General features: G+C 32.6%; 1 protein-coding gene across 5 annotated transcripts in view; it reads left to right on the top strand.

Moving 5' to 3' along the window:
- The first annotated feature begins 330 nt into the window (after window positions 1–330).
- Window positions 331–14,113, top strand: part of LOC135134377 (homeobox protein orthopedia-like) — a 51,616-nt gene continuing 37,833 nt past the window's right edge. The window contains exons 1-3 of one of the 5 annotated variants that reach the window (XM_064063036.1): window positions 590–964; window positions 1,068–1,080; window positions 7,400–7,692. In XM_064063036.1, coding sequence (XP_063919106.1) covers window positions 7,411–7,692 — 282 coding nt within the window. In that variant the 5' untranslated portion in view covers window positions 590–964; window positions 1,068–1,080; window positions 7,400–7,410. The other 4 variants (XM_064063033.1, XM_064063034.1, XM_064063035.1 and 1 more) reach the window with 4 other exon arrangements.

Consider the following 14,113-nt stretch of genomic DNA (forward strand, 5'->3'; position numbering starts at 1 on the left):
AAGTTCTTGTAGGAATTTCAGTTCGGAATGCCTGAATATTCGTTCGAAAACGCAATAGAAAAAGTTTAATTAGTTTTTTGATTAAAAAGAGCAAGCAGAGCGTGTATCTCCGGGTCTGGAGCGTGCGGCAGCGTTTCCGTCCGGGCAACAGACAGCAGCATGTTCGTTTTCGTCGTGTCGGAAGAACACCCACCATGTCATGCAATGGAAGCGTAGGAGCCACGCCCGCGCCCTTAGCTCCGCCCAGGCGGGGGTTCGGCCCCCATTGGCTCACCTCCCACTCGTACCTCTTCCCAGCATCAACAACATATTCACAATTCAGTATCAAATCAGTACTCATTAAATAAACAGTGCAGTGCGTCAGCCTGGACACCGTCGTCTGCAGCAGAAACATGCTCAACAATCTGGGCCCTGTCGGTAAGTTAGTGGGGGCACTAATTGACGCTAAAGTCTTTAGTGATTCAGCGTACTAACGATAGGCTAGTTAAATGGGCTAAATTGAAGCTGCCTCGCCCTCATTAAGCCAATATCGCCGGGCCGCTCCGGTAGGCCATGCAATTAGGGACACGCAGCCGGAGGCCCACACACTCTTTCATACTTTTAGTACTCGGCCCGCGTCCTCATCCGGTTGTTACATACTTACTGCAAACGTTCTAAAGAAAATTAACTTATGGAGACGTTATACTTGTTTTAACTAAACATGTTCATGTGACTAAAATTTTTTGAATACCTACGAGTTAACTAGTCCGTAGATTTTTTCCGGCGGTTGGGAGACGACGGTAGTTCATTCTGTTAAGTCTGGAGGACAACGGGTTGCCACTACTTCTAGGATTTTCTGTGGTGGATGTACTTCAGTTAACATTCTTTGATAGTGCGCTATGTTTGATACAAGTGGTGAATACTACAAGAATATTGTTAGGTGATGCACGGGAGTACCTGAGTTACTGATCTACCATGATGGTGGGTACGTACTTACCAAACTTAAAAGAATATCTATCTAACTAGATATCTTATTTAAACAACCGTGTGCGTGCGTTATGTCTTCTTATCCAACCGACGCACAAAAGCTTCTGTACAGAAGTAGGTATTTTTTATCTCACTTAAACATACATCTTAAGAGAATATTTTTACGACGAAAAATAAAATAAGCCAATGAATATAAAGATACTTTTGGCACAAAAAAATGTTTACGAAGTTACAATACACTGCAACAGAATTTGCAATATTTTAGGAAATTTTCTGTTTGATGAAATTTTTGGGAGATAGGTATTTGCTTCTAAAGTCTATCATACTTATAACTATTTAGGAATAAATTTGCAGATAAATATCATAATTTTTGTTATGAACGAATTTTATTACGTTATAATATTTATTTTATTCTTCTTATACCTACTATGTTTAGTGTAATAAAATTTTTATGGGGACCTAAATTCTTTGAAGGGAATAGCTGCATTGAATATGATTTCACATCAGCTATTGTAAAGTATTATAGACAGACACTAGCCACGACTTTTCTGCGTATTTGTCATACTCCAAAAAATCTGCATTAAGAGAAAATATTTTTGTCGTCGTCCGGGTAGCTATATTTATCTTGTTTAACTAAGTGATATTTTGTTTAACAAGGTCTGTATTTAAAGAAGTTTGATTGCGTTACCTTCTTTAATTGAAAGTGTAACTGTCTTCACTTAGACTGAATGGACATTACTTAAGCTTGCTTGTTTTTAAAATAATGTATTATTTTGATTTTCTTTAAAACATTTGTTCTTAAAGTAAGAATTTTGTTGGGAACATCTCAGCGTAGTGTATACCTATGCAAGCCAAAAAAAACTGCAGTAGGTATATTGTATGAAAACCAAAATAGTTTTTTTAGTTCATCGTCGTCAATCAATCTCAAACAGTAACTGTACGTTAAATATGAAATTATTTCCTTTGACCTTTCAAAAATTTAGTTTTGACTTTTTAAAAATTTAGTAAAAAATAAAACAGAAAAATTCCCGTCGAGCTTTACTCGCAGTCTTTTGAAAATGCATGCATGGTATAATTTTATTGTAGTGTAACGATGACGGACACAGACTGTTAAAATTTGATAAATAGTTGGCTGTCAGTCAATTTTGTAATGTTTTATATTTTTTTGAAATCAATCACAAAATTAAATTTCAAAAGAACTAATTTTTTACGACATTTTGGCAAATTTCTGACAGTTAGTTGGATTAGCCGTGTCAGCTCAAAGCTTGGTTGTTTTAGTTTTGTTCAATGAATTTATGGATGAGTTCGTCTTGTGAGAGAAGCGACGATCCATGTCAACAAAATTATTTAATTAATCCAGTGATATGGTGAATATGAGCCTAATTTAAATGGTTTAAAGTAAGTGTATGCAAATTTATTGAATATAGCTGTATTTTTGGCTTTTAGAAACACTAAGTCCCTAATTATCTAAGATTTCCCTAATTATCTAAGATTCCGACCATAGACGAAAAATATAAAAGAGAGGGACATTAAAAATATTTTGAAACGGAAAAGTGGATTTTCAGAAAATCTTTGATTTCAAAATTATAATTCAATAGAATAGATGTAAATCAAGAAGTTGTTGTACCTGGTTGTTTTTTTTTTAAAGAATTTTGGTGACCTTCTATCATCTCATATTTTTCAAAAAATTAAGAATGAAAACTAATTTTTTAAGCGTTTAAGTACTATAAAAACGTAAGTGGATGTGCCAAATGTACAAATTTGTGGTGGTATTATTTCAGGGGCAATTAAATTATGGGAAAGGAAATTTTGAGAAATGAAATACATTTTAGAACTTATAACAAAGGTAATTATTAGATACTGTATTTTAAGTATCTGTATATAACAGGAAGATAACACGAAAATTCTGTTAATGGTCAATAAACTCAACCAAATAAAATGGCCAAAGAAATATTATCGAAACAGAAAAAAAATCCATAATGGGTTCTAGTGACTGGTTACATTTTTAATCCCTCTTAGATTTTTCTCCTTAAAAAACAAGTACCTATAATGGAGAACAAATTCTACTATTGTATCATAAAATATCAACTGTTTTTAATTTTGTGTGAAAGATTCAGATTATATTAATCTTTTTGGCAAAATTCCTATATGCAGGTTTATAAAATGTGAGTCTCTTGTTGCAAGTAGTGTGTGATCAACAAAACTAATTCTTTAGTGTCTTTAGTGGTCTTTTAATGCGATATTCCATTACATTATTTGAGACTTATCATTGCTTCAAAAATAATTCAAGAGTAGTTACTAGTTGATTCATTTTTTAAAGGTAATAACATTTTTGAAGTTTCACATAATCAGGTTGCTTAACTATTCTCGGCTATTTCAAACTAAAAGTTTTTAAAAATTTTTCGTGTTTTTAACACTGCAAGATCCGCAACCTCAAATCACTGTTACATCGCACTCAATTGTAACTAAAGAAAAAGGTCATGGAAAAGCTTGTCTTTATTTAGCTGAACACGTTAATGTGACGAACTATTTTTGGGTTTGGATTAAATAATACCCGTGAACTTTTCCGGCGGTTCGGAGATGATTTTTTTTATTGATGTATATGCGATTTGCGCCCGCTACCTGAGTTTTCGAGCTCAAAAAGTTCGAATTGCGCACATTTTACTGTAAGTAAATGTTCCGAGTTGCGCCCGCTACCTATAAATATTTTATCCCCCATGAAGTAGGTAAAATTTTGTTGGAGGTTTTTTTCATAATTTCCAGGTATGGTGTTTTTCTTCATTAAAAAAAACAAATTTTTACATAAAGACAAATTTCTTTAATGTTTCGAAAAGGTAACACTATTAGATGATAGAACTAAATGAGTTATTAAGTTATTATATTTCGTGTGGGACGATTTGCAAGCATTTGTTGTTGCTCCTCAAAATTTTTCATTGTGGGCCCACATGATACAAGGAAACAACAGCCAATTAGCATCTGTGTAGATTATATACAAATAGATGCATGAATTTACAATCAGATTGAGGAAAATTTGATTCTATAAAACATAGCAGGGTAACACAATTTATCTACTAATTGAATTGAATATACATTTTATATGTACATTTTAGGTAGGCATAGAGTAATCTTATTGTAAGAATGGCACCTCGTTAAAACTATGCATTCATCAATTTATTTTTAGAGTTCATTTATATTTACCTAATTGAAATATCCTCTACTGACGATACAAAACACTGGATTTTTCCATGGAGAGTAAATTTTCCTTGCCTTGTAGGGTCTAAGAACACTGTAAGGGAGCACTCAGGTAGTGGGCGCAATTCGGTTATTTTTTGAGCGGTAAAAGGGCGCAACTCCTATCTTTTTCAGGTCATGTGCGCAATTCGGACTCACCCGTCTCTAGTTTCTGTACTGTATCTAAATGGTAGTTACTTTTACCGAAACATTTTTTGAAAGTAGGTATAAAAATATTAAGTGCTGTATTGGTACCTGGCATATATCTACCTCTTGTTCATTTAAAAGGTAAAAATAATTATTTGTGAAGGAATCTTCTATTTAAAAAGAAAACAATTGTAGAATTTATTGGTAACATTTATTTTGTGAAACAAATCTTTTCTTCTATTGTCTATATACGACATATTTTATTTCCTGTCAGTTATTGAAATGTCAAATTAATCCTTTTGGGGCTAAAGTAGGTTTTTCCTGGATGGTCCCGAACTTTTAGAACACTTATATATTTGTAAATTTTTAATCCTGAAAATCCGGTAATGTGTCATATCCGGTATACGTGAGTAGTACTGCAGTGAGTAAGATCGATTTTTACCGTGGGAATAAATATTAAAATTACTGCTGTTAACCAACGATTTGTCGAATTTCACACTTATTAACTACATCTACTAAAAGGACCGTTTATTAAACCCACTGCAGGAGTTATTCCTATTTCCTCGGGATGTTTTGAGGAGCCTGTGAAAGTATCCTTAGACCTATTAGTGAATTTTGCCGATCTATTCTTGTCACAGAGACATTTACTTTTGATGAACCTGGTCCCAAACTGGATGACATCGCAGCTGACGAACTAGAATTATCTAATTATTCTGGTAGCTCTCAATCGCTATGTTCTTTCAACGTTAAGAAATCTCATCCGATTTTCCATCATCATTATTTTAATCAATGTCAATATTTTGAAAAATGTTTTAATAAAGAAGTATATCATTATTTTATAATAAAGAACGTTTAACTGACAACTGAGCATATGACAAGATTTTTAAGTGAAAAACGCCGGTTAGTTTTTAGCAGTTTAAATGTGAAGTTGTGCCCGACTGTGTTTGTCATAATTTTCTTACGATGTTTGAGCCTACAGTCCCGTGATAATTTTTTGATAGACGGCGGTCATTAATTTGGAAAATAAGGGTATTTTAAGATTCTATAACGCAAAGGCTTATAGTAAAAATTAACTTTCACAACTAAAAAGCTTGTGTCGTTTACATGTTTTGCGCTTTCGATGTGGTTTAAATTTTGTTGTCACTGATGTGACAAAGTGGTGCATCACATTTTACTGTTTTCGAATCATTTAATCATTTTTTAGTGAAGTTTTATATTTTCAAAAAGCTGAAAACGTTGAATTTACAATGTTTTTACAGCAGCTACAGTCGCGAATTTTGAATCTACATATACATTATATTTGTGTAATAATTTCTTTATTTTTTCCCTTTATGTTGACCCTTAAATCCACATTCGTTTGACTTTCTTGTTTATAAAACCATTCAGTTTTCCACAAATAGGGTTCAAAACTGCAAAGATTTTTGCGTTGAAATTTCATGTTAGAAATTATCTTTTAAAATCCAAGGTACCTTTTACATTGTACCTATACCTACATATGAAGTTAATACCGAGTGACTAATGATTGATTTGTTGGCAGTTCTGAATTATCGATAGGTATACTAGACGCAAACATTTAGTGCGTTTGTGGCTTTGACGTTTAAAAAGTACTTTATAGCCGGCTCTTCATAAAACTTAGCAAATGCAAACCATGCCACGTGTCAGGGACGATCGAAACAGTAGTGCCCTGTGCTTTTACTAGAAAAGGTCTTTTCAGGTAGATTATTAGTAAGCGGGTTTAAGATATCCGGCTGAGACGGCCTACTGAGTTATAATGGGAGTTAAATTCGTTTGAAGCCATAAACGCACTAAATGTTTGCGTCTAGTATAGCAATGCTCGAATGTCAGTTGTCAGATTTGACATGAGCCCGCCTGACAAATATGTTGAGATGATCGCAGCTACTCACTTGGTGTTATAAATATCAATTTGACAATTAGGTTGTGTCATCATAAAATTTTAAATATGTCACCAATCTGGTATTAAAAAAAAATCACAAACATTAATGGCATTTTTGACTATGTACCAGTTTTATAAAATTCTTGACTTTATTTTCACAACTGCTTATAAATTTGGAATAAGGTTAGGAGGATTTAAATTCATTTTCTGTTATCTTTTTACTTTTGCGTCATTTATTTCGAGATATAAGGAGAACGTTTTTTTAATACTTATCACTAGAACTAGAATTCCTGCTTTGCAGTCGGGAATTATTATAACAACAGACACTTGTGCTTCATAAAAAAAATTATCGATAATATTTCTATCCCTAGTGGTACGTATTACTATTGATAATTTTTAAGTTAATTCTTCATTTTTTTCGAGTTCTACAGAGCTTTCTTAGCAACGTATCTAGAACATATAGTAAATACATATTTTTTCATCAACTTGTATTTAATCTAGAAAATGAAATGAAGAAATTTGTTTCATAATTTGCAAACATAATTGCTTGAAAGTAGATACTAAAAAGAAATAGTAAAATTTCAAGAACTGCGTTAAAATATTTTCCCTTATAAATTTTGGTTCAGATCCTAGTTTAAATGTTATACCTAAGTAGTTTTTTTTTTGGAAAAAAAAGATTTTATTTGTATCTGATTCTAAGTATTGTAACCAATAATATTAATCATAAATCATAAAATATTGAGATTTAATTTTTCTACTTGAATAAATGGAAGAATTTTATTTTCTCCTACAAATATAAATCTTTGACATATTTAATCTGATTTTAAACATACCTACGAATTTTTTATTGCACAATTCTTAAACGATAAAAAATGTATTATGTTTTAAAAAATGTGGTAATACAGGTTGCAGGTAAACAATTGTTGTTATGTGAAAGGATGCGAAATCACACTGAAGAGTATATGAAATTTCACAACAGTTGTCAGCTAGATAATAAAGAAAACATAGAAATACTTCATTAAAAGTAAAATATTGTATCCATTACATAACCTAATGTTTCGGTACTTACACATTTTAGTATAAAGGGGTCTGTTATGATGATGATACTACACGTCACCATGTATAAAATTACTTTACTTAAACTTTTTTTTCTTGTTACAGGCATAAAAGAAATGTGCGGAGAGGACCTGAAAAGACACCAGAACGAACTAAAAGTGTTAGAACAACCCCGTTTAAGTGGGTTATGCGACGGACTACCGTCACTTAGCAATTCTCTAGGTAGCAACAGTTCTAACGACGGAGACAAACCCGCAAAACAGAAAAGGCACCGGACGAGGTTCACGCCTGCACAACTTAATGAACTCGAAAGGTGTTTTTCGAAAACTCATTACCCCGACATCTTCATGAGAGAAGAAATTGCAATGAGAATCGGACTAACCGAATCCAGAGTACAAGTGAGTGCTATTGTTTAATCAAGTGATTAGATTAAGCGGTACGATAAAAAAATCGCCACAGATTTAATGAACACGACTGGGCGGCGACTTGAAAGATTCAAACAAACCGGAAGAGCTTTCATGCCACACGATCAAACCATTAAATTTTATGGTAGCCAATATTCACTAGTACATGCGAGGTCCCTACCTGAATGTTTTGATAAGGGGACGTTCCTGTTTTTTTATTGCTACTTTGTATACATATAAAGTCTAAAAGTCGACAGGTTTTGGGAACGGAATTACAAAATGCGATTCAATTTATATTAATTAGTCTGGCACGAGTTACGTAAGTTGGCAATCCTGCGGTGTTTCGGGATTAAGTTTGGGGTTAGACGACGAAGACCACGAGCTTTGGAGATCCTGGTAACCCTCACAAAGTTTCTGCGGGTTTCGCTTTCAGTTCAATGAATAAGTGAATATTGTAATTAAATCAGAGTATTGGTGATTTTCCGTTACAACTATAAATAAAACCATACACTCTTATAAACCCTAAATGAACTTGCAAGTATAAAGGCAGGTAATTAGTACTTAAATAATTGGCCTGAAGCAGTGTAGATAATTTGCGTATTGTAGATTTTAGGTTAAATTATCGTCAATGAGAATGGATATTTATAAGACAAAAAGTCTGTCGTTGTCACATTATTTTAGTGAATTTGACGGAATCATACCTTAAAATGACATATCTACGTCTGGAATAAAACGGAACAATATAGGGTATCTAAATTTTAAGATAAATTCAACAAGAGTTTTTAAAGATAAAGAAAATAAGTTAAGAGTCCTTGCACATTTCTCTTCCATTTATGAGTTATAAAGTTACACAATTAAATTCATGAGAGAAAGGACTAAAAAAAGTTGACAGTTATTTCGACAGAACTTCCCTTGTCCCTGAAAAGTTATCCAACTTTCTCAAAAAAATTATAAAATTTGATTACCCGAACTATTTTTTAACTCCTATGAGCTAAAATAAAGATATGCTTGTATTGTTAAAGTAAATTGAAAGAATCGTGCTACACGTATGTTTAAACATGTATCAGTGTGATTGATATATTGATATATATAAATAGATTAAGCCCTTCCTGATTTACTCAATAAAATAAATTAATTCATGTAGTTTTTTGAGCCACATTGTAAATTTATTCGGTAAAATTTTGATACGATGTCATCGATTTTTTGGGGGGTAGCGTGTCATATTTTTGATTAAAAATTTGCCACGCTTACAACTTCGTCTCCACGATTTCAAGGCATTCGGTTTTCAAATTCAAAATTAAATTGCAAAAGTCTGTCTGTCTACCGTCTGTCCGGATTTTTTTTAGACAAATAATTTCCGAAACTATAGTGAAACGACTTAAACTTTTAATTTTGTACTGGGAATATTGTGTAGATGGTAAAATGCTAACCAAAATTTGGCCAATCATTCCCACCAACAACAGGATGACGCCTCCTCCAAAATTTACATTAGTAAATATTATTTAAATTTTATAAAATAAGGTACTCCTGCACATGTGTTTATGTATTTTTGGAAAAAAAATCAAAGATGTATAACAAAATTTTGCAATTTCAACTTGGAATTCCAAAACCGAGTGCTCTCAATCTTGCAAACGTTTTGAGGTTATGGGAAGCATCATAAATCGTTAATCGTTTTTTTTCGTTTATGCTCTCTTCCAAAGTGATGACGTCATTTCACAGTTTTGCCGAATTAATATTCTTTAAATTTTACTGAATTACATACTCCTACATGTGATTTATGAATCCGTGTTGAGCTTTTACTCTAAACATCCAAATTTTTGAAAAATAATGAAAGTTGCATTTTACAATTTAACTTCGAAAATGCAAAACCGAATGCACTGAAACTTTGCAAACGTTTTAAGGTTATAATAAACATAATCAACCGGTAATGAAAATGTTCTTTAAATTTTATAAAATACACATGTTCCTGCATGTGCGATTTATGAATCTGTGTAGAGTTTTTACTCATGGCATCCAGATTTTTGGAAAAAAATTATATAATACTATTTTACAATTGAGATTGCAAAAGCCGAATGCTGTGAAATCTTGCAAATATTTTAAGGTTGCTGCAAACCTAATAAATCGTTAATCAGACTTTGTCCGTCATCTTATGGTATTGTCGAATAAATGTTTTTTAATTTATGAGTAGTTTTGGAAAAAAAAACTGTATAGTCGAATTCCTTCGAAGTATAACCTTAAATAGTCAAAGTTAAGCATGTACTGAGAAGTTAGGAATATCTACATTTTCTGCCGTTGGTTACTTGCTCTATATATATCTTTCATATTGTCCACACTTATGCCGATCGGCCCCCTGGGGGTGTCAATTACGCCATTGGTTCATACTTTGTAGAGATTATCATTATCACAAAACGAAAATCGTAAAATCTAATTTTATAATTTTTACTTCCCGAGCGTAAGCTAAGTACAGTACGAAAAAGTAGTCTCCCGTTTCCGTCTGTCTGTCTGTCTGCATTCATTTTTATAAGACATGTTATCTACGAAACTGCTGGATAGATTTTTGTCAAATTTTGTATGTATGTTAGAAATATCGAATTTGATGACGTCATCTCAATGAACCGTATTTTAAAATGAGTTGAATGTTATACAAATGTATACTCCTACATTTGTAGTATACAAATTTCGCAAAAATAATTGCACGGTATAATAACGTTATATTACCACCACGAGATACATGAGCCGCTTACTCGGTGAACCGTCAAAAAGCAATGTTTTTGTCACAATTTTCATTGTAAAACGAAAAGAAAAATCATGATGCAAAGGATTAAAATAGAATAAAAAGTATGAACTATCTTAAACAACCTCTACATGTTAGAAAGGGAAAAACGCCATGAAATATGTATTTAATATAGTAAAATTGTCCAATAATTAAGAAAACATCTAACCGCGTATGCGGCAGAATATAACTAACTTAAGAAATACCATAGACCTATTAAATTTGAATTTGAATTTACTCGGCGAACCGGCGGCATTGCATCGTAAGTCTGATAGCGAACTTTTCTTTTCTTGCACTGGTAATGCGCTGTGACAACTTTTCTTTTGTGCTGTGACTAGTGTTATCCATATTGATGGCGTTATCACAAATTTTTATTGGACAATATTAGTCCTCTGTTTTGAGAAGACAAACTCATTCAAATCAAATTAATTTCTACGTGACATTCTTTCGATGCTTAAACATAAATGAACACTTTAGATTGCTATTACCTAGTGCTGAAGGATATTTTATCTCGGTGGTTATGTCTATATGCTTTGGATATATTTACATTGTCCGTACGGCGCAGGGCTGGGGGGTGTTACTTATGCCGCTGGTTTTTACTTTACAAAGGTTATCTCAAAACGAAAATCGTAAAATCAAATTTTATAATTTTTTAAAGAGCTGGATTTGTCGGACAAATTTCTATGTGACATTCTTTTCATATATAAACATAAACAACAGAAGTTAAGCATGTACACTGATAATATTTAATACACTCTTTTCCGTTGTTATTTGCTTTGAATATACTTAGTTTATATTGTCCGTATTTGCACTCCCGCAGTACACGGGGTTCGAGGTGTCATTTGCACCACTGGTTTTTACTATATAAAAGTTATGTCAGAGAAGAAAAATTTTCTATGTATAATTTTTCAAAGAATCAGGATTTGTTGGACTGTACTTCAAGGGTGACGGAAGTTCTGTCGAAATCACCTTCGACCCTTTTTCTAAGTTTAAGTACTACATTAGTTTATTGTGCTGATGTTAACTAAGTGTAGGCGAAATTTTGTTTTCATAGTAGATCATGCAGGGTGTAATTTACATGAGAAATATAACTTCATAAAAGAAACTATTACTCGTAAACATATCCAGGAAAGGGATTGGATGTATCAAAAAAACAAATTATTTTGCCACTGAAAGATGATTATTTGTCCCTTTGTGTCTCATAAAATTTTATAAATTTCTTTCTTCTTTCCTTGTGCCTTGGTTCCTTTTTGTCTGTTATTGTTAAAACTGAAAGATCTTTTGTTCTTGCTCAAGTTATAATCTAGTCGGTTGCTCATCTCACCAAAGTACAATTTGTGACGGATCTACTTTTTGTACTTAATGTAGGTTGATTTTCATTTGATTTAAATTAAAAAAAATATTCGGTGGTTAACGATATATTTTGAATTGCACTGATATGTTGAGGATAAGCAAATAACAAGTTTTCGCAAAAGCATGTTCTGGATGAGTGATACACAACCATTTTTGCGGTTTTTTTTATGTAAATAAAATTACTCGTTATAGTGTTTTTGGTGGTAGTTAATTATAGAAACGAAAGATATAAACAATTTCTCCATTGCCGAAAGCTAATAGGATCCACGTCACGACCGAGAATTTTACTGTGTGTGAACAGCTTTTTACAGGATTTTTTACCTTGCACCCGTTAGGTATTTTATTTATTGCTAAAATAAGGTGTTGGATGTTCAAGCTCAAAACTTTGCTTTGTTGTGTAAACATACTCAGATAACCCACTTGTCGGTGACAGAATTAAAGACGATAATACCAACCGATATCGATAATAACCATAAAAAATCCGAAAGTTTTTGCCGGATTAATCCGGCAACTTTTTGGTTTCTGGACGTTACACGCGTATTGAAAACAGTGTTTCAGGCCGTAGTTACAAAAAATCTTTTAATTGGTGGTGCTTATAAAAGAAAGAATTAAGTTAATTATTTTATTGGACCCAGTTATTTGTCTTCACTAAGTTTGAAATCAATACCTTTAGGTACATATTTTTGGAAACTGTGTCAGATTTTATTGGAAATGCTTTCTATCAGTCGCAATAAAAGGTATAGGTATTTCTTTAAATTCAGTAGTTGTTTTGGATCAAAGCATGATTAAATAAAGATGAAATAACTCAAAAATAAATTCAACTACTTCTGCAAAACACGATAATGCACAGAAAAAAGTTCAGTTTGTTAAAACTGACGACTGCGAAGCTCAAGTTAGTTACGGCAACATGCCGTTGTAACAAACAGCGGATATCTGCCACACATAACACACTGTAGAAACCTTGATGCTGGTTTTGGTGAAATAGTTGACATTATTCGTTACTAACTTTATCAAAACTTGCAGTTTTGAGTTCTTTCTTTGGTAGGCATTGAGAAGTTATTGGATACCATCTCGTAAATCAGAAGACTTTTTTTTTAACCCAAGAAGTTGAAAAAAGTGACTTGCTGTTCTATGTTAGTCAGGCTTCTACCAAACCCACATCTTCGATTAACTTAGACATTTGTGATCTTACGAACATGCATTCTTTCAATTGTCTAGTTCTAATGTTGGAAAAGGTTTCACATAATAAGAGTGCCATAATTTCCCAGAGAAGAACCAAATACTTACGGATTCGAAGTTTGAAATATCAGAGAATCAAATACAACTGTGCGTCTCACAGATAAAGGAGGTTTCACAGTGCCAAATTTACATGTATTTCCTAATTTGCTGTTAAAAATAAAGGTTGAATTATTTCCATCTGGACAATGGTACTAAAATTAAAGGCAGCGAAAATTAGCACGGCTTCTGTTCAATAGTAACAACAAAATTTCTTTGAACGTTGAACTTTGACTTATTTTTATGTAATGAATAAGATGAAATCCATCTTGTATTACAGGATTTGGAATGGCAGTATTGTATGAATTTGGTATGACAGTACAGCCACATTCGTTTTAACAGGAAAGAATTCGGAATAACAGGATTCCATAACTGCATAATAACGTACCAAAAACCGCCCTCCTGTTGATATTCGATTTTTAGCTGTTTTTTTCTTCCCATGTGAGTGTAAGCCATTAGAAAGACCGTGTGGTGATCGGATGTCAACTGAAGACGTTTTTTGTTAATTGCACGGTTTAATGTACTAGTAACTATGGTTATCTGTTTCGATTTTTACTATAAATGTAAATTGTTAATTTGTGCTTTTGAAAATAAAAATTATTTGATTAAAAAATTTTGGTACATCATGGAAGTTTTTGACCTATCATTTTAACTTGTCATTTTTGGCAGCATAATTTTAATTTAATAATTAAATACCTTTATTCCAGTTTTAAAAAAGAAATAGAATGATGGATTTTAAACATAAATGAAGAAAATAAAAGATAATTTCACTGAAATTGCGTTTTTATGGTCCACGATCGAGCGTTTATAAATCTGTCATAAAATTTTTAAATTGTGCTTTTGCCGGGTGTGGGACGATGTGGTTGCTGCAGCAAAATTTTGCGCAATTTCTCTTTGTCGATAAGCCTTTAATGTATCCAACAGTGACCATTTCCACTTTTTGTTTAACTGTGTCCTGCGGCTTGTTGACGAATTACAGTCACTAAAAACCAGTAATTGAACGAGTAATCAAAT

Source organism: Zophobas morio, unplaced genomic scaffold (genome assembly GCF_036711695.1).
Source record: "Zophobas morio isolate AGI-343-1 ecotype UQ-CSIRO unplaced genomic scaffold, CSIRO_AGI_Zmor_V1 ptg000023l, whole genome shotgun sequence".
NCBI classification, from domain to species: Eukaryota; Metazoa; Arthropoda; class Insecta; order Coleoptera; family Tenebrionidae; genus Zophobas; species Zophobas morio.